Source organism: Equus przewalskii, chromosome 4 (genome assembly GCF_037783145.1).
Source record: "Equus przewalskii isolate Varuska chromosome 4, EquPr2, whole genome shotgun sequence".
NCBI classification, from domain to species: domain Eukaryota; kingdom Metazoa; phylum Chordata; class Mammalia; order Perissodactyla; family Equidae; genus Equus; species Equus przewalskii.
The window spans coordinates 53,876,963-53,896,771 of NC_091834.1; the positions used below are offsets into that span (position 1 = coordinate 53,876,963).

The window sequence follows — 19,809 nt, forward strand, 5'->3', positions numbered from 1 at the left end:
TTTATAGAGATTCAAATTTGTAATTGAGGGAAACTTGAATTTTCTAGAATTGTATCAGTAAATTTCATTATTTCCATTTCATCTTATTTAGCTTTCCTTATTATTCTACCTTATGCTGCTTCACTTTTCCCATTCATTTCCAGAATTGCTTTTTCTGCTTTTGAGATCTTCTAACTTAATTTCTTCACTTTTTCTTAGTTGATCACTTCTAAACCATAATCTCGTTTATACAAGCAATCACTTCACTTTTTAAAAACTTATTGCAAATTGTCTGGCTGCAGTGTTTATCTTATGGCAACATTGAGATAAAAAGTCTTTTTCTATCCTTGCTTTTCCTGTTCTTAGCCTTTTTCTCTTTGTGTTTTCTATCTTCAAGTATGTTTTGCCTAAGCCAGCTATTTGAAAGAATTTAACAAGGGGCAGGGCACAGGGCCGTAGTTGATATAGCTGATAGTTATTTTTGATACTATTTTGAACTATTTTGATAGCTGATAGCTAGCAGGAATGTTCCCTGTGGGGACCCAAGTTTGAACGTGAACGTTTAGAGCCTTTCCTGCTTCACAGCCCAACCTCAGGCACATGTCGCCTGCAGTGGGGTTTGTCGGGATGACTCCTCCTTCAACCCTCTTCCTTTGTAACTCTGAGCCAACCCAGCTGCCAGGACACTGCAGCACTAGCCTGTGTGGCCCTCACCCTGGAGAAGGCTTTGCTGGCTTGCTGGGCTGTCCTCTCTGTGCTCCATCTCATACCCCTGGCTCCATTTCCCCAATGTTTTCAGTAGCCCTTAAACCTACATTTCAAGGTTTCACATCTAATTTTATCAAAGATGACCTTATCTCCTTAGCATCTCTGAGCCAGCTTCCTCAGGTGAACTGCAGATCCTTCCTATCTTCCATAATTGTGTGGATGAGATGAGAATAGCTGTGTAGAAATAGCATTTCTCAAACTACAGGCATGCAATGGAGGGAAGACTGGTGCTCCCCTTAATAACCTTTCCTCTCCCGCTTTCAGATCATTTCCGCGTGTGAGAAGTCTACTGCCATGAGCTCTACTGCCTTTCCCAGTAACTCTGGTCTTCTAACAGTCATCACAGCCTTCCCCTCCCCGTCCTCAGACACACACGTGTTTTCCTGTGCATTCCATGCACCCTCTACACTCCTCCATGCTGGCACTTGTCAGCTCAGATCATGGCACAGACCACCTGTGTATAGTCACCACATACCACTAGGACCACCTAAAAAAATAGTCGTTGAATAAATGGAGATGAATTTTCCACATTCCCCAGTGTTTCTTGTCCCTAATGGTAATAGTTCTAAGATATAAAATCTCAACAGAGAAAAATATAGCCCTTTAAAAGGACAATGTTGTGCACATCATCAGACAACGATCTTACTGGTCGTCAGTGGTCTATTTCTCTCCCACAACCCCCACCATCCCTTCCCCAGAATCTACTTAATCTTACTAGAAAACTTCTCTATTACTAAAAAGCAAGTTTATTTCTTCTTGCTTTCTGCTAAACAGGTTTAATGACCTCCTCTTGCGATGCCGAGAACTCGACACCTGGACACAAGATCTCGCCCTTCCAGCTGTGGTGTGGCTGTCCGGCTTCTTCAATCCTCAGTCCTTCTTAACTGGTAAGGCTGTGGTAGGGCAGCCCCCGATGCTGACAGAACCACCCCCCCCAGCAGAAATCCTGCCTGGCTTTACCTATGAGTGACTCTGCCTGCCCTGCTGACCAGTCCTCCTGCGGTAGCCATGACCAAAAAGGGAGACGGAATGACAGCAGAAACTGCAGAGGAAATAAAATTGCAGGCAGCAGCGCAAGGGGAGGAGGTCCAGGAGCAGCCATGTGAGGGGGGATGACGTTCACTCTAGCAGACGTTTTCCATCAAGGGTCACGTGGTTTCTTTCATGACGGCTCCACTTTGCCAGGATAGTGCAAAAACAAACAGATAATACAAAGCCCAGTAGGCATGGCCGTTCCAGTAAAACTTCATTTACACAAGCAGGGAAGTTGTCATGTGGGCCTGAGTTCGCCAGCCCTTGCTCTAGAGCAGCCACACGCACCCTGGGGCCAAAGCACGCCTCAGGAAGACACTCATCTGACCAGTGGCTCCTGGGAACCTTATGTATAACTTTATCTCCTCTCTTTCAATTCCTGTTTCTTCTGCTCCTCCCAAAGCAATCATGCAGACTATGGCTCGAAAAAATGCGTGGCCACTGGATAAAATGTGCTTGACTGTTGATGTTACCAAAAAAACGAAGGAAGATTATGGCCATCCCCCGAGGGAAGGCGCATATCTCCACGGGCTCCTCATGGAAGGTAAGACACCACCCCAAGGAATATGTGGAGTCTCTTTCAAACAATTTAAATGCCAGGATGTGTGTCCAATGTGAGCCAAATTTTAGGGCATTTAGGCTAATGGCTGCTACTTGAATTTGCACATATATCTGGTGTTAATGCCACAGGATAATTTAAGACATACACTGAATTTATTTTTCTTTTTAATATAATCAATTCAAATTCTTCTTTTTAAAAACTGTCGGTTAACTTCACACTGATGTTTTATTATAAGGGTTCTCTAAGCCTTATTTTTTTTTTGAGGAAGATTAGCCCTGAGCTAACTGCTGCCAATCCTCCTCTTTTTGCTGAGGGAGGCTGGCCCTGAGCTAACATCATGCCCATCTTCCTCTACTTTATATGTGGGACGCCTACCACAGCATAGCTTGCCAAGCGGTGCCATGTCCACACCCGGGATTCAAACCGGCAAATCCCAGGCCGCCGAAGCAGAACGTGCAAACTTAACCGCTGCACCAGCGGGCCAGCCCCTCTCTGAGCCTTTAAGATGCAGTGCACATTGTGACTCTCTAAGAGGGGGCGGGTAGAGAATGCAATAGTTTCCAAATTATTCAGCCATGCAGGACATTTCCTCTTATCCTAGTCTCTACCAAGATGCTTCTTTTTTCACTTTAAAGCAAGTGCAACAAGTTCAAACATTTAAGGGCAGGGTGGGTGATGGAGGTGACTGACCTGAACTTGGCGTAAGAAAAGAAGGCACATTGGAGAGGGAACGTGTTGAACTAGAGACTCCTCGTACAGTCTATAAGCATTCAAATTCACAATTTTTTTTAAAGGGAGGGCAAACTAGTTTGCTTTAGAATCTGTTTTCGTGCAAGTTTGTACCTTTTGAATTCAAATGTTTACTTTTGGTAGCAAAGTTTAGGTGTCAAGCATGGGAGCAACAATCTATGCTTCCAGTGTGTATGTGGCACCTGGGCAGCAGGTAGATAGCCTACCTCATATATCTCAGTCATGGGCCAGCTCAGTAAGGAAGCCAGTGACAAGCTATAACATGACAAAACCAGAATGTTTATTGCCTACAAGTAGAGGATCAGTACCCACATGCTACACTGTTGCAACTCGTGCGTTTTTGCTGTAGGTGCCAGATGGGACACCGAGTCAGGAACCATTGTTGAAGCCCGCCTCAAGGAGTTAATGTCCGTGATGCCCGTCATCTTTGCGAAAGCCATACCCATAGACAGACAGGAAACCGAACACACCTATGAGTGCCCTGTGTACAAAACCAAAATGAGGGGCCCCAACTACGTGTGGACCTTCAGGTTGAAGAGCAAAGAGAAGACGGCCAAATGGGTTCTGGCAGGCGTGGCTCTGCTGCTGGAAGCATAAAATGGCCCTCGTGCTGGGACTCACTCCTCCAGCCTCAGCTAGAGCACTGCGAAGATTTTTCATTGTGACACTGCAGTGTTCCCATGCACATTTATTCTACTGAAAGGCATAAAACACATTCCAAAACCTTTAAGTAACTTACATATCCAGTCATCTTTTTTTTTTAACACCATCCTTAAAAAGTGGAGAATGGGGAGAGAAAGAAAGAAATGTAGAAGAAAATACTGGAAACTTATTCAGAATCAGTTCCTCAAAAACAATGTGGCTGGAGGTCTCCCAGTTAGTTAGTAAGTGCAATTTGAGTTTTTGTAAATATTAAACAAAATCTTTTAGGCCTACATGCTTTCAAAATATTAGAAGCAAGTGGCTCCAGGCAGCAGATGAATCCTGAAGGAAGAGGGGGACACTCCTGCCGGCCAGCATTGCTCTGAGGCCTCCAGTGTCAGTGAAGTGACAGTCCACTTTTTGTTCATTCAAGTTTGAATAAAACTCTAATATTCTCAAGTTCTGTGGTTAATTGCACTTTGTAATTTCGAGGAACCTTCTTCAATATAAGTTTCCAATGACCCAGAGCAGGTTAAACGATATGGTTTGAACATGGTCACTTGGGAAACTGAAGGGGATATAACCCCTGTAAAAACTCCACCTGGAGTTACTGTCTGGGAGGTAAAAGATCTAGGCAACAGGGATAATCAAACAGGGTCGAAGGCCAGAGCTGCCTACACAATGCTTCTGCAGAACTTACTTACCTGAACTTTAAACTCCACCCCATTTAAACCGTGCTTTGTAATCATCTGCAGATGCTTTTAACAACTACAAACAGGCCTGCGTATACATGGATATAGATTCCTCTGCTTTGCTGTGTTCCTGAGAAATCTTTTTAAGCATATAAACAATCTTTAAAAAAATAGTATTTAGATCTAGAACGAATTTCTGTATAAAAACACGACTAAGAAATCTCAGGCACAAACGGTACTCTCTGGCGAGCTGGCTGGTTCTTCCTTCTCTTAATTGTCCTCCACCAGCCGCTTCTGTAGACTGAGAAAAAGATGGGAAGTGTTACTGTGAGAAGCAGTGAGTGGGACGGAGGCAAACACAAAGCAGCATTTGCGGCTGGAGGCTCAACAACCCCAAGAGGACAAAGCCCGACTCTGATCTTCTGACGCGAGGTCAGTACCAGCAGGGCCCGCGGGCAGGCCCTGAACGTGAGGCGCCTCACTGCCCCATTCTAAAACCGCGCGTCAGGGTTTGCTGTAGGCCTCAATTCCGTCTCCTCCTCCCCAGAGTGAGACGACTCTGTCCTGGGCACACATCGCCCAAACCTCTCTGCCCAGTAGGGTTGGGGCTGCCTCTGGCCCTTCACAGTCTGCAGCTTCCCCTCAGCCTGCCCTGTAGACTCCACTTCTGTTTTATACAGTGAGGCGACATTTTGCATACAGAAAGCACTGAATTGAAAATTCTAACAAAGGAGGGAATTTCCTAACAGGGAAAATATCAGTCCTGAGCTTTTTCCAATACAAACAGATAACGGATGGCACTCGAAGTGATTCATAGGAATCCGCCTGAAATAAGGCACCCACCTCCCGCCTAGAGGGACTCCCCTGCTGGTCCCGGATGGCAACCTCCACTTTTGGTCTGAGACTTACCTCTCCAGATACTCCTTAACGTTATTATAACCATAAAACTTGGCCAGATGAATGAGGATCCCCGTGGCACAGCGGCCATCACGCTTCCGACAGTAACTGCAATTGCAGATCCCCCGGCAGGGAGGACACATCCAATCCTAGGAGAGACACGACAGCAGAAATTTCCCCATTACCTCCAGGCTCTGGTGAGATGAGATTCTGCCGGAGCCTGGCCCACCTGGCCTCTCCTCCAGTCTTTCAACACGCGTTACCTTTTAGCAAAGGTCACAGGGTGAAGGATTATCTAACGTGTCTCCTCCTCACGTGTTTCAAGCCAGCCCCGAAAGGTTGATCACCCAACATGGCACACAGAGAAACACTGAAAAATTTGTTGGTTTTAGACAGGACCAGCTACATAATTAGCTGATACCTGTTCAGAAATTCTGGAGAATTTCAGGAGTATTAGACCAAATGCAGAGCCTCGTACAACCGCAGAGGTCACGCACCCATGCAGTCAGCCCTGTGTGGGGAGTGCAGGGTTTCCCAAAAGACAGTGAGACCCAGGTGTGAATTCCAGCTCTTCCACCCTCTTTGTGTGATTGCTGTTAAACTGCTAGTGAAGTTAAGTGGTTGATATTCATCTGCAAACTGGGGGCAGTATATTTACCTCCATGACTGCTGTAAGAGGCTGTACAGTGATTAAGAGCACAGACTCTGGAGCCCAACTGCCCAGGTTCAAGGGCATACATGCTAACCGTGATACTACTGTCTCATTTTACAGAGGGCACTGAGACATAGGGAGGTTACAGACCTACTTCCTAAGGTCAAATGAGTTAGTAACAGAAATAAATTGCATTAACAGATGTGAAACTTCAGAGCAAGGCCGGGCACCCTCCACCACGATATACACTCCCCTGGCCTGGCCCAGAAAAACCCAAGGTGAATTAGGCTGCTGGAGGAAAGGCAGACAGATTTACCTGTACAAACCAGAACTGTACGAGAGCCCAGCAATGACCCTGGGAGACCCAACACAATCTCTTCTCCTGTCCTACCTGTTGATCAGTTTGCTCTTTTTCCAGAAGGAAACTGTTTTTCATTTCCGCCAGAGTCTTAAGATGCAGAGCGAGAGGAGGGAGGGAGGGGTCTAGAGAAATCAGAGCTGCAGCTACAGGTCCCCAATGAGGGCCCAGGGAGCCCCATCTTCGGCTTGCTTCCCTTCGCCAGTACAATTCATGACAAATGCGAATGCTGTTCCTACCGGGTCCAGCAGTGCTGACCGCACGTCCTCGCCATAGCGATTCCGCAGGCACGGCCCACAAAACTGCCCTCGCACCCCGCCGCAGCTCTGGTTCCGACACACTGTCTTGGTGTCGATGGTCTTCTGCCGACACTGATGGCAGGTGTTACCCTGAGGGGGAAGGAGGTCAGCGGGTGAACATGGGATTTATAGGGTGACGCCCACAAGCCCACATGCTGTCACGGGCATTTCTAAGTGCATGGAGACGCACTGCCTCTCTCCCAGAATCGAGCAGCATTGTTTCGGTACAAACCAGGGCACCCTCCACGAGCCTTGTCAGCAGGTTTAGTTCTGGGGCCAGAGAAGCACATTAGGGCACGTGAGACTGAGTATAAAATCTCTGGGTTTTAAAATGTTACACTTAAATTAAAAACATTTAAAAACTACCTTAAGACAGTGTCCCATTACTCATCTAAAAAATTATGCAGAACAACAGACAGCCTCTTACTAAATCACCGTTTAAAAGAAGTTTTAACCCATTTCCTACCAACCAGATACTCTATGAAACTTTAATTTCCATGGTTATATTAGCCAAAAAGCACACTGTGTTTTTCAATGTTTAAAACAAAAACCACATAAATATTTAAAATATAACAACTTTAAATAAATATGCTTTTCCAGACTACAGTCCTGCCTTCCCCCAGATAGAGAGACCTCTCTCCTGGTGAGAATTACGGCACTAAGCCATCCTCTCTGTCCCAGTGACAGCTGACCCCCCAATTCAGAGTGCGCCTCTGAGCCCTGGGAGACAGCGGAGGGTGTGGGCCCAGATCCAGGTTAAAAACAAGGCAGGATTTCAAACACCTGTGCCTTAGACTCCCAGTAAGAATTACAGTCATGCAAATTATTCATCATGTATAATTTACCAGAACTTTATCATAGATTTTATCTCGAACAGTTATGGCAACATTTTCTAAGTCCTCTTCAGTGATATCCTCCACGGGGCGAAAAGAAGACAGACGGTGACGCCGTCGAGAGCCCTGGCACTTCCCCTGCAAAACAAGCCAACGCGGGACCCAGCATGAGATATTTTGAGCGGTTGAAAACAAACTCTTAAACATTTTAAACGTTCAGAGCTCTAGCACCATGAATATTAACTACATCCCTCTTCTATTTCCCGGAAGTCATTCATTCATTTAGTAATTGAATGAGCTCCTGCACACCTGGCCGAGCTTCCGCCACGGCAAGGCAAGGTGATAAACGACAAATGAGCAGCTCAGGTTTTACCTGACCAGTAAGTGGCCACCTGCTGTAAACTCCGTGAGGACACAGAAGTGAACCACACTGAAATGCTAACCCACAAATGGGAAGGGCCCAGAATTCCTCACTCCAGACTGAAAGCACCTGAAACGCCCCATTCCTAAAACAGGAAGGCTCGGAGGAATCACTGTACTTTCCCACAAGCAAAACCACAAGCTAATGGAGGCGTTAACAGGCCTTTGCTGCCTCCACCGGAGATCAAACTGGGTGGCCTAACCATTGAGGGCTCCTCGGCTCGGCTTAGGTAAAGGACTCTCCCCGTCGCCTCCAGCTTAGACTAGGGGTTCTTCTCAGTGTGGTCCCAGGAGCACCAGCGCCCCCTGGGAACTTGGTAGAAATGCAAATTCTCAGCAGCTGCAGACCTACCAAGTCAGGACCTCTGCACTTTTAACAAGCCCTGGGGTGACTGTGATGAACACTCATATCTGAGGACCACTGGCTTCAAAAAGAAGAATCTGCTTATTATGGTCAGAAAATACCCCACTAATGGTCTTCCTTCTTCGGAAACTGTAAAACTCTTCTGCAAACTTGGCAGCTGAGACAGTGAAGTTCTCCAGAGCAAACTTCTCGGGAGGCCGGGCGCTCCGGGCCGGGTTCGTGCGCCGCGTGGTCGGTCCCTCCGAGAAGGCCCGCCTCGCTGTTCTCTTCTTCTGAAAGCAGAGCACAGAGGTATGCATCTGGGTGCTTTCTTGAATAAAAGCCATCTGCCAATCGATTATGTGTTTCAGTATAAGGAGTTCCACTTACAGAAGCCGAGCTTGGGGTTCGTACTGGGAAGAAATCTGGCATCGAGTTCAATTCTGCCAATAACTGAGCAAGCTGAAGTTCAGAACAAAAGAGAGGATCTTACGTCAATACTGCCAAGTCTACTTCATTGAACACCTCATCACAAGTCTCCACTTTTGCAGCCGCGAGATACTTCACTGAAGTAGTTTACGTAAGATCTCAACAGTTGTGAGATTTTTAACCTCACATGTAAAGATTTTTATCTCCAGCGGTGAGATGCTCATATCATTCATGAGAATAAAATCTATGCCCATTCCTTATAGATAAGGACATGACACAGTGAAAACTGGCCAGGAAATGACCAAGACCTGGAGCATGAGGCTAGAATCCCAACTGGGCCATTAAGTAGCAGTGTGACCCTGCAACATATTTGGCACACCTGAATCAAGTTTCATAATGTTCAAAACAGAAAAGGCTCAACTAGATCGTTCTGACAGTTATTCGGAGCTCCAAAAAACTCATTAAGTTGATTAATTTCTCATCAGTAAAAATAATTCATGAAAATATTTCCAAAGAAACACCTAATACCACCAAATAACAGGCATTAATATGCCACTTGGACAAATCAATTAGGATTCTTCTGAAACATATAAATGTTTGGGTATCACCAAAAAAATCACGAACAACACAGTTCTTATTTTAAAGATGCAGACAGATACATTGCTAAAAATTTCCCTTCGCTAAGCATAGATGAGTATTAGGATACACTTCACCCAAAAGTAGGCTATATATTTTCTTATGTAACTTATTAGGCATATAAGATTGCATATACAGTATCATTACATTATCCTTTCTTAAAATATTAAAGAAAAAACACACCAAAATGCTAAAAGTGATGAATGGTAAAATTTTTTTCTTAATCCCATCTATACAAAATTATGAAGCAAACAACAGTTACTGACCACATATAAAAAAACCAAATACACAAAGATTTCACCTTGTTCCATTAATTGTTCTATTAATGTGACATTTTAAAGTGATTCAAAACTCTTCAGTTGTTTTAATAGCTAGACTTCTTTCATTCCTTCAGGTGATGTCTTGAAACCACAGCGGGTCATCACAAGAGAAGGGTTTCTAGGTTGAAAGCCACCTGCTTGACCTGTACATTGCAACTCTCAAGTGGGCCTCACAACATCTTATGTACACTCTGCTTCTTTCTGCTGGTATCAGGCCAGTTGTTCAGCCTCTCTCACCTCCATTACTACTACATATTTAGAACTTAATAAACAGTAAGCAGCATTAGCTCATGGCACCATGTAGGGGGCTAAAAATGGTCCTGGGGAGTCTCTTTCTATTCCTAAACCACAGCTGATCAGGTAATAACTGTTTGGGGTTCAGGAAAAGAGAAAGGCCACCCAATACCCAGAGCACCTTTCCTGACAGAAGCCAAAGCAGCAGTGGCTGTGAGGGCCAACAGTTCTGAGAGCCTCAGCAGCCACTGGTCAGGGCCTGGTACGGCCCCCAGACCGCCCGCCGTGGGCCTTACCATGGCCTTGTTCTCCTTGATGTTCATGGTCCTTTTCAGCAGAGCATCTGAGCTCTCCTGGCCCTCATCCCTGGAGTCGTCGCCAGACTCAGAGGCAGAATCGTCCCTTTCCTTCCCCCGTCTGCAGCTTTTCTTTCTTCCAAGAATTGCTTTTTTATTGTCCTGTAAGTGTGAGCTGGAAAACAGCGGCTCAGAAGCATTGTTTTTATCTGATTTTTTTGCCAGTTTCTTGGTAGGGAACTGAAAGGCTACCCGAAGACCAATGCTGCTTCTTCTACGCCTGCTCCTTCTGGGGCTAGCCTTCTCTTCTTCCTCATCTTCCTCTTCCTCACTCCCTAAAGAGGCTTTACTGTCGTCGCTCAAATCTGACTCCATGAGCTAACAAGATGAGAGAAAGAATAAAGATGTTGTCTATAACAGACCTTCAAAAAGACACACATTTAAAATCACTCTGACATTATTGTAGGAAAAAGATGACTATAATAGTTCCCTCTGAACTCTTCAATTAAATGCTCATAGTTTGTTGTGAATATAATCAAAGAGCAAGCATTCTATTACTACACTGTGCTGCAGCCACACCCACCCACAGACTGTGTTCCATCAGAGCAGCAGGCTGGAAGCAAAACGCTGACGACGTGGGCTCTTCCACAGTGGAACAGCCAGGGAGGCCCATCCAGAACCCAAGCAATGAGGAAAATTCAAAGAAAAGGGTGTGCATGACCTAAGAGTTATCGTCAGATGAAAATGGAGTGCTAAGGAAAAAGAAGTAACCAACTATTCTGCCTTAAATAGCAAGAATATGACTTCTGAGTAAAAGTGACAGGAGAGCTGACTTCACATCACTGAAGTGACCAAGGAGCAGGCAGACAACCTGCCATCGGGGTCAGTGGGAGAACCTCATCCCCAGGACATGATGGGTCCTCACTCCAAGGGAAGCCCTCCTCCCTCTTCTGTAACCTGCAGAGCCATGGGTGAAATCAAGGCAGACAGCTACAGAGCACCAGTTCAGTCCCCGCAGGAAATTCTCCCCCCGATTTTCAAACTCCACTAAGTGGTATAGGTCTCCAGCATTAAAACATTATGTTTCACACATGAGAACACAGGAAGAACAGAAGCCAGTGGCAGGGTGACATTACCCAGGTGACCATGGGTGATATCTCAGATGTGATGGGACTCTTCGCAATAGCAGAGATAGGTTTAAATATTGAGACCTACGCCATCTCCTGGGCATCTTTCCCTGACCCACGTGCTGGAAAGCGCAGTCTGGGAACCTCTGTCAGGGACTCCTAACAATGGGGCTACGGTGAGGAGGGCAGCGAGCAGCACCAGGATGGGCCAGGATTCAGCTAAGTGACTCGGCTTCCTCCTCAGGGACCACTCCCCAAATTCTAGCTGGACTCAAGTTAAAAATAAGGCAGAAGGAGGAAAAAAATACAGATAACTTCCAAACCTTGGTGTGTGAATCAATCCACAAAAAGCCAAGTAGAGAAACAAGACTATACTGTACTGACTTATCTATTTTTTTTAAAATATCCTGAACTTTCTACATTAGTAGCTCTGGAATTCAAAATGGCGGGCTGCAGAGGAATCCAATTGTAGGAGACACTGTTAGAAAACGGCAGAGGAAACATCTCCCAGACTGGCTTTATCTACTTATCATAATCATTATCTAAACCGCCTCTCTTTACCAAGGATGTGGAGTAGCTTACTACACCAAAGCAGGAAAAGAGCAAATTGTACTATCCGTGGAGACTCAGACCTGAGGGAAAGAACACGAGGGCCAGGACCACTGCTGTGGCTGTTTGACATCTGGCTAGAAGACCACTAGACACCAAGGTACAGTAAGATCCCATTATCAGAAAAGGTGGTCTCACCAGTTCTCACTAGGGTGGGAAAGAGGTTGGGTAGGGAGGCAACCGTGCTTGTTTTCTCAGTGAATTTTAAAACAAAATTTGCAGGTGGACCTGCCCCGAGCTATGAGTGACATCTGAGTCAATGTAACATGTCACAATTCATACCCTAAACTTATAGATTGTGAAGGGAAAAAAAGACTTTTGGGGTAATTTACATTCCCGTGCTGGAAACACAAATTCTTTGAATAATCAGACATCACTTAGTGAAAGAACAGAAGATAAGTAAGTCACTAAGAGTAAACGATACCCATTGGGGTTCGGAAGGATCTTAGTGTCTTGCTGGCAAGAAACTGGAGACTTGCTGGCCAGACTGTATCACATGAACTGCCATATAAACAGCTTCTGTAAAGAAAGCCAAAGGAGGGCCGGGGCCTACAGGCTGGCACAGCTCTGTGTAGCTATTCATGGAAAAAAATCACCATCAAACAAAGCAGCCTACCCTTAGGGCTTTCAGGCCTTAAGTTCCCCCCAGGGAAAGGTGAGGGACAAAAGGAACCTACCAGTTACAGCTAATTTAAACTTCTACAGAGCTTCCATGCCAGAAGCGGCTCCTTAGGAGCTTGTGAGAGTAAAGAGGCGTCACCGCTATCCTTTACCATGATACCAAAGGAGGAAAGGACATATTGATTTTTGGGGATAAATATATGCTAGTCAGCAGTAAGCTGGCCTAAACATATAGAATAAAAGGAAGAGATCAACCAGCAAGTCTCTTGATGGCAAAGTGCTGAGAACAGACTTCCCTCAGGAACTGGGCAGGCCTGGATCATCTTTATCACTAAAAAGCATGTCAGCATCCCAATCAAGAATGCACAGGGAAAACTCTTTCTACCACAGCTAAATTTTTGCCAAATTAACTGTAAAACTAAGAACACTACTTTGCACACAACAAGAAATGACTTTAATGAACTTGTTAGTCCCAGATAGACCCCTCCTCTTTTCAGACAAAACAGGTCAAGAAAGTCTGAAGTAAATTCTTTGATAAGGACAATAAGGGATATCTGCGAAACATCCCCCAAAACTCCAAAGGCACCAGGGGAAGATGACTGGCTTTTCTCTAAGAGAATAATGGACTGGCGGACCAGGAATCAGCCTTAGAATAGCAATTTTTATATTTTGTTAACTGGCTTATAAGAGAAACATGTAAGAAAAAGTACAATCTTTTCATTTGTAGAGTGACTCCCTACAAGTAAAAATACAATTCACAAACAGGACTAAAAATACTACAACCCACACTCCCTCATATTGATAATTATTACCATCACTTCTGGGTTACTGTTCACATTCAGATCACTCTGCGTAAATCCTTCAAAATCCTCTGTCTCTGAGTCAGTGTCCTCTATAAAAATTCTTCTCAGCTCTTCTGTAAAGTATTTGGGATGGAATCGCACATCCTGCTAAATTAAAAACACACGTCAGAGAGAAAAAAAGAACTGAGGTTACCAGAGGCTAGGGGGCAAGGGGAGTGATTGTTTAACGGGTAGAGAGTTTGTCTGAAATGATGAAAACATTCTGGAAATGCATAATGGCGACAGCTGCACAATGCTTCTGTGAATGTACTTAATACCACTTAGTGTCTGGCTGGCAAGAAACTTGGGACTTGTCTGCACTTAAAAATAGTTAAAAATGGTAAATTTTATGTTACGTATATTTTACCACAATAAAAACACACATACATATATATATACACACACACATTTTCTAAAGCTTGCAGAAATTTAGACCCATAAATCAAAGAATTTCAAAAACTCAGACTGGCCACAGCCTCCATCAGCTTCTTGTGTGACCGATAAATGCTGATGGAATTCAGTGTCCCCTGCCAGGGCTGGCCTTCAGGAACGTCTGCTTTCACAGAGCACCGAAAACACATGGGAAGAAGACCTGAGGAGAAAGCCTGGCTCCCGCCCACGTGCTGGCTTTCCTTCCTACCAGCCATCCAAAGCCCTTCTCCTCCAGTCGGGGAGCATGCCTCCCTTCCCCAGCCAGCAAGTTTCTCTGTAGGAAAGAGCTGGAGCCTTCCACACCCCTCCCTGCCCACTGCCGAGGAGACTGCAGCTGTTCCACTGCCACTCAGCGCAGAGGACGGATGGAAAGCTCCACCCTCCCCAGCCCTCCTCTCCCCGCCTCTCCTCCCCTGCAGGAGGTGAGAGGCCAGCAACCGCCAACAGGTAGCAAGTGAGCAGAAGGAAAGATGCTACAGGACTGAGTCTTAAGAAGGAAAGACATTTTCCAATAATGACGTTTTCTTTCTTTTGAACTAATAAAAAGGAAACCAGGCTCTCTAAATGGCAGGCTCCAAAGAAAGGAGAGGGGGGAAAAAAGAACTGCAGTGCAGCGGAGACCCACAGGCCAGCCACCTCCAAGCTGGCACCAAGGGCCGCAGTCCGTGTCCCCAGCTGCCTTTGATGCCTCTTCCTCCCGCACCCAATAGAGCAGTGACCCCTCATCACTCCACATTAGGTTGGAGAATCTTCATCTCCCCCTGCCTTTCCCTGACTTTAATTATAGACTTCTTCAAGCTCAGACATCTCTGGGGAAAAAGATATAATAGATGAGTGGAAAAACTTACAGGGGGATAGGGACAGAAATGCCTAGATCCAGCATTTTTTTAAGCTTAAAAATGTCTCCTATGAATTATTATGGGTAATTGGAGAGAGTGTGCTCAGAGCTAAATTACTTGGTTCCTTTGTTGATAGCTGTGGCGCAGCTGCTTGAAAAAAAATGCACACACGAAAGGGAAGTTTCTTTAAAGCGAAATTCGAATTGTGTTTAAGGGAGATTAAAGTCAGCATTGCTACACATACCGTGTGCAAGTTCACGAAGCTTTGCTCAGCTGGTGAAAATGGATCGTGAGTGGGTGGGGTCAGGCGGGGAAGCAGCAGGCCAGGGTCTGTCGGTAAGGAGGAATGGTACACGGCGGGCTCCTAGGGAAGCCCACCAGGAATCTGCTCCCTCCAAGGACAGGCCCGGAGCAAGGCCCTGCAGGCTGATCTAGGGCAAGGGGCCTATTAAATGTTATTAAAGACAAAGTCTCTGCCTAGGGCCCGAAGAGAACAGGCCATGCCCTGGAGCAGCAAGTTCCAGCCTTCCAGTCCTTCTGGCTCTTTCTATCCTTTAAGCTGACCTCACAGGGCAGCGGTCAGCCTAGGACAAACAGGATCTTTGGTGGCTCGTTCTGATCAAGAAAAACAACTTAGCGTCAGTCCTCAACTAAGGCCTATGCTTTTATTCTCCTCACTCCACAGGGTGTAAAAATTGTTTTTAATACGGTCTGTATGAAGCAAATATCCACTCCATACAGCCTCACTGCATTCTTGGTTACAGCTCTTTGCTCCCCAGGATCTGTTTGTTATCCCTTAAAATCAATGAGGCAACGTATCACGGGCCTTGGTCACCTATCTCTACCATGATCAAGAATGTGAGCAAATAACAGATCAGAAGGGAGCTAACAGAGTGATTACATTTTTTATTTGGAGGCTCTTGTGACATGAAGAAGCAGACTAGAAAGTGATGGTGGGATAAACCAGTCAGACAAGTATCCCACTTCAATTCTACCCAGTGGGTGCTCATTCACCAACGGGTGCTGGATGCATGAACCAAGAGGAAAGGGACAATCCAAGCAAGCAGTCTGAGCCAGGGAAGCTGGAAAGCACCACTCAAGTATGAAGTCCTTTCCATTAAGGAGCTTAGAATTTAGTCAGGGAGCTAGATAGGTCCATGAGTAAACATGGTGGGGATCAGTATTATAAGGGAGACACAAGCAATATGGAGCACAGAAAGAAAGAAAATCCAGGAAGACTTCACAGAAGAAGAAACATCTGAACTGGATCTGAACTAGGGCAGAATCTAGAAAAACGATGAGAAAGCACACAGGCAGGATGAAGAGCATGGACCAGCGCACACACAGGGCAGAACAGTGCCTGATGAGGGATCGCTGCAGTTTCTGGTCAACTACAGCACAGCAGGCAGGAAAGAGCGGTGGGAGGGGACAGGGTGAGAAGTGGTTCTCCTACATTTGGAAGATTCCAGCTTGGCCACTACTCAGATGTAGGGCCTTGGACTAGTCATTTCACCTCCCTGAGCTTTGGTTTTATCACCAGTAAATGGGGATAAGAACAGCACCTACAGCTTCCCAGGGAGGTATGTGAATTAAGTGCCATCTGTAAGACAAGCACACTGTCACGGGCCACCTAAGGCACACTGGGTCAGACGGTGGGGGTGCGGGGGGAAGGGCAGGCTTGACCACGCATAGAAGCAGCAGCTGTTACAGCAGCAAAAGCAGCTGCTTTGTTTCTTAAGGCCTACTGCATGCCAGCCTCTGTGCTCGGCACTTCACACCTCCTGCACTGCTCAGAATGCGCCGCTCTCCCTTGCTGCCTGTCTATGCTCGAACAGAGACTGGTGATTTCTGAGTAAGGGAGGACTGTGACCAGAACTCAGTTCTACAACTAAGGTGAGGGCTATGAGGACTATGGTAGCTTTAGAGGGACGAGATGGGAAGGGGTGGAGGTGAGGAACACGGCAGAAGATTCATCCACTAGTGCTAGGGAATTGGGAAGACGTGAGAGGAGGAGGTGGGGTCAAGAACACCAAAGATGGAGATAAAAATGGGGAAGACAGACAGACAACCAGGGGAGGGAAAATGGTGAGTTTCAGATCTCCCTTGAACCATCAGGATGGGTCCAACTGGCAGTCAGAAATACATCTGGGGCTGCACAGAGAAGCCAAGCCATAAAGAACTTGGAGGTAACAGCTGAAACGAGACCAATCACTGAGATCACTAAGTGAACAAAAAGACTGAAGACAAAGGACTGAAGACAAAGTCTTGGAGAACATCCCCTATGGGGACAGGAAATAGAAGAGATGACAACAAAGAACAAAACGTGTCAGAGAGAAGAAGAGACCAAGGGCAGTGGAAGCAGGTGGCTGGTGGGGTCAAATGCTGTAGAGACATCAAACAGATGAGGACCAAAGAGACCAGGGAGGCCCCTGCAACCTGGCCTCCATGCCCACGGAGGCCAGACCACCACAGTCAGCTGAGTAATCAAGCCGGCACTTCACTTACATGATTAACTGCTTCCCTTCCTGTACGTGCCCAGTTGAAGCAAGGTGGGTTTAATTTACAGCCTTTCAAGAGAGGCCATGGTTGAGGGAGAATGAGGAATTTTGAGTGCCACAATGAACTCAGAAGAAAATGGCACAGAAGGCTAGATATTTTGATTGGCCATGCTATTGCTAAGGCATGATATGAACCTCCAGGAATCTAACAGAGACCTGTAACTTGTGTTTGCCACAGATCGAAGTAATTAAAGAAAGAATAGTGCTCTCCCCAGCAATTCCAAGAGCAAGGCGCTCATAGGACCACACTGCAGGAGCAGAGAACCGCAATTGTCTCAGGGTAACCACACACCCTCCACCGCACTGCACGGGGTGGGCAAAGCGGTGCAGGGCTGGCCCCCCTGCCAGCTGTGTGGGAGCACTCTGAATACAGCCTCGCTGCAGGCTGCAGCCCGAAGTGGCAAGGAGAATGGATTTGATCGGATGAAGTCCCCATTTATTTAAAAAATAATTGTGCGTAGAAACGATTTAAACAGCTAAAGTGAGCTGGGTACTCTCACTAGTTTCTTGAAACATGAAGGCATAATGCTTATAAAATAAAATGCTCAACAATTAACTGATATCACCAGTCTCAGACCACGTCCAAAGAAAAGGATATCTGAACCAAGATCCAGGCTTCCAGATGAACACGCTTGCCTTGAGAGGAAGCATCCGTACCTGTTTCCCTGACTCCAGTGAGTCAAAACTATCGCAGCTCTCCTCTGATGAGAGGGTTTCCATGGGAACATCATCTCGGAAACCGACGAACTCTTCATCATCACTGGGGGCGTTAAAGATGTCAGCCACTTCTTTGGGGATCTGTTTTGGATTTTAAAAAGAGGAAGGATAAAACCAGGGGCTGTAATAATCACTTAGGGAAATTTTCTACAAAGGAGTAGGAATTACCATCTCTTAACTTTATTAATCTGCCCTGGTTGCCCAGAAGACCCCAGTGACCCTGAGCAAAATGGGCTTCAGCTGACACCTCATGGCAGCAAGGGAAGGGAGGAGGAAAAGACTTATTTTTCAAATTCTAGAGATACATCCTACCTTACAGAGAATGCGAAGGCCATGCCTAGACAGAAGCCATTTTTGATCTCGCGAGAAACAATAAGAAAATAGGCACTGGTTTCTGAGAAACCAATGATCTATTTTTCTCCTATAGTGAATTTGTTTTTAAAGGTCATCCATGGAAAAGGTTCCATAAGATATTAGTAAGCTCCTCTGAATTTCCACCTAGAGTTCTTCATTTTTCTGTTGTCATATGCTGATTCAGAGAGAAGAAATTACACACAATGAAATAAGTCGTTTTCCTTCTTTTCTATATTCTGAATCAATTTAAGTAGTTTTAGAATTAATTCTAAGAGAATTTAAACATTATTACAGGCAATTATCCCCAGAGAGAATGTTGTCAGCAGACTTAATCTAACAAATATGTATGTGCTGAGAGTTCACTTTTATACATTGACTACCTATTTGAAAAAGTTCAAATACATAAAAAGTGAAAGAATAGTACACACATTGGTATATTCTTCACCTGGAACCCCCATTTGTCACCACATTTGCTTTCTCTCTTTTAACAAATATTAGGTTCAACCACAGGCGTTTGCTGATATTTGACTGTTTTTGACCTAGGAAAACAGCAATTTAGTCTGAGCCAACCTAATCCATGTGTGTTTAAAGTAATTTGCAGACGTCATACTAATTCACCCTAAAATACTTCAGCACACATCTCCCAGCACACTTCTCCTACAGAATCACACAAAACCATAACTGTACCTAAAATAATTAACATTAATTCAATAATAACATTTACTATAAGTTCATATTTAAATGTCTCCAACTGTCCCCAAAATGTCTTTCATAATTTTTGGGGGGCAAAACGGATCCACTCAAGCAAGGATCATGCATTGTATTTGATCGTTTTTTCATGACATTAAGGAGGCACAAAATGTTGGGTTATCACTCATTAATTAGTAGGGTTTTTTAATGGAATTATGAAAACTTTCAAACATATTCATAAGTAGATGGAACAGCATAATGAACACACGTGAACTCCCTAGCAATTCTCTGCCCATGGCTAATCCTACTTCATCTGTATCCCTACCCAACTGTCCTCCATCCAAATTACTTTAAAGCAACTGTAGACATAGTATCCTTTCACCCTGTGTCATCAGCTAATGTACAGTCTGTGTTCACAGTTCTAGTAACATTTTCTTAAACTCACAGTTTATTTGTACCATGATCCAAATAAGGTCCATACATTGGTCAAGAGGTCTTAAGTCCGTTCTCATGTCTCAGTTTTAATTTTTTTCTTGCAACTTATTTTTGAAGAACCTGGATCATCTGTTTGTCAGATCCTGGAGGGCTTTTTTTTTTGCAGCCCCAAGATGGTATTTAACAAACTCCTCTGTCCCTTTGGATTTCCTGTAATTTGGTAGTTGAATCTAGAGGCTCAGTCAGACTACAGTCTGCTTCTTTTTGGCAAGACTTCATGGGTGGTGCTGCCTTCTTCCTTCAGGAAGCACCTCATGTCTAGCTGTGTCTCTTTTTTAGTGGTGATGTTGGTTGACTGACAAGGTAGGATCTGCCAGATTCTTCCTTAGCAAAATATCTTTTCCCCTTTGTGCTTAATAAGAAATAAGTAGGGTGGTATTTGA

General features: G+C 45.1%; 2 protein-coding genes across 6 annotated transcripts in view; one reads left to right on the plus strand and one right to left on the minus strand.

Moving 5' to 3' along the window:
* The window catches only part of DNAH11 (dynein axonemal heavy chain 11), a 295,301-nt gene extending 291,109 nt beyond the window's left edge, over positions 1 to 4,192 (plus strand). For both annotated transcript variants that reach the window (XM_070615891.1, XM_070615892.1), the window contains exons 80-82: positions 1,522 to 1,634; positions 2,183 to 2,323; positions 3,441 to 4,192. In XM_070615891.1, the coding sequence (XP_070471992.1) occupies positions 1,522 to 1,634; positions 2,183 to 2,323; positions 3,441 to 3,688 (502 nt within the window). In that variant the 3' untranslated portion in view covers positions 3,689 to 4,192. The remainder of the gene's footprint in view (positions 1 to 1,521; positions 1,635 to 2,182; positions 2,324 to 3,440) is intronic.
* The window catches only part of CDCA7L (cell division cycle associated 7 like), a 49,769-nt gene continuing 33,309 nt past the window's right edge, over positions 3,350 to 19,809 (minus strand). The window contains exons 2-10 of one of the 4 annotated variants that reach the window (XM_008535480.2): positions 17,828 to 17,968; positions 13,312 to 13,446; positions 10,143 to 10,520; positions 8,618 to 8,689; positions 8,350 to 8,520; positions 7,477 to 7,602; positions 6,572 to 6,721; positions 5,335 to 5,471; positions 3,350 to 4,726 (exon numbers count right to left, since the gene is read on the minus strand). In XM_008535480.2, coding sequence (XP_008533702.2) covers positions 4,696 to 4,726; positions 5,335 to 5,471; positions 6,572 to 6,721; positions 7,477 to 7,602; positions 8,350 to 8,520; positions 8,618 to 8,689; positions 10,143 to 10,520; positions 13,312 to 13,446; positions 17,828 to 17,968 — 1,341 coding nt within the window. In that variant the 3' untranslated portion in view covers positions 3,350 to 4,695. Of the gene's footprint in view, positions 4,727 to 5,334; positions 5,472 to 6,571; positions 6,722 to 7,476; positions 7,603 to 8,349; positions 8,521 to 8,617; positions 8,690 to 10,142; positions 10,521 to 13,311; positions 13,450 to 17,827; positions 17,969 to 19,809 lie in introns of all 4 variants that reach the window. The other 3 variants (XM_008535475.2, XM_070615895.1, XM_070615896.1) reach the window with 3 other exon arrangements.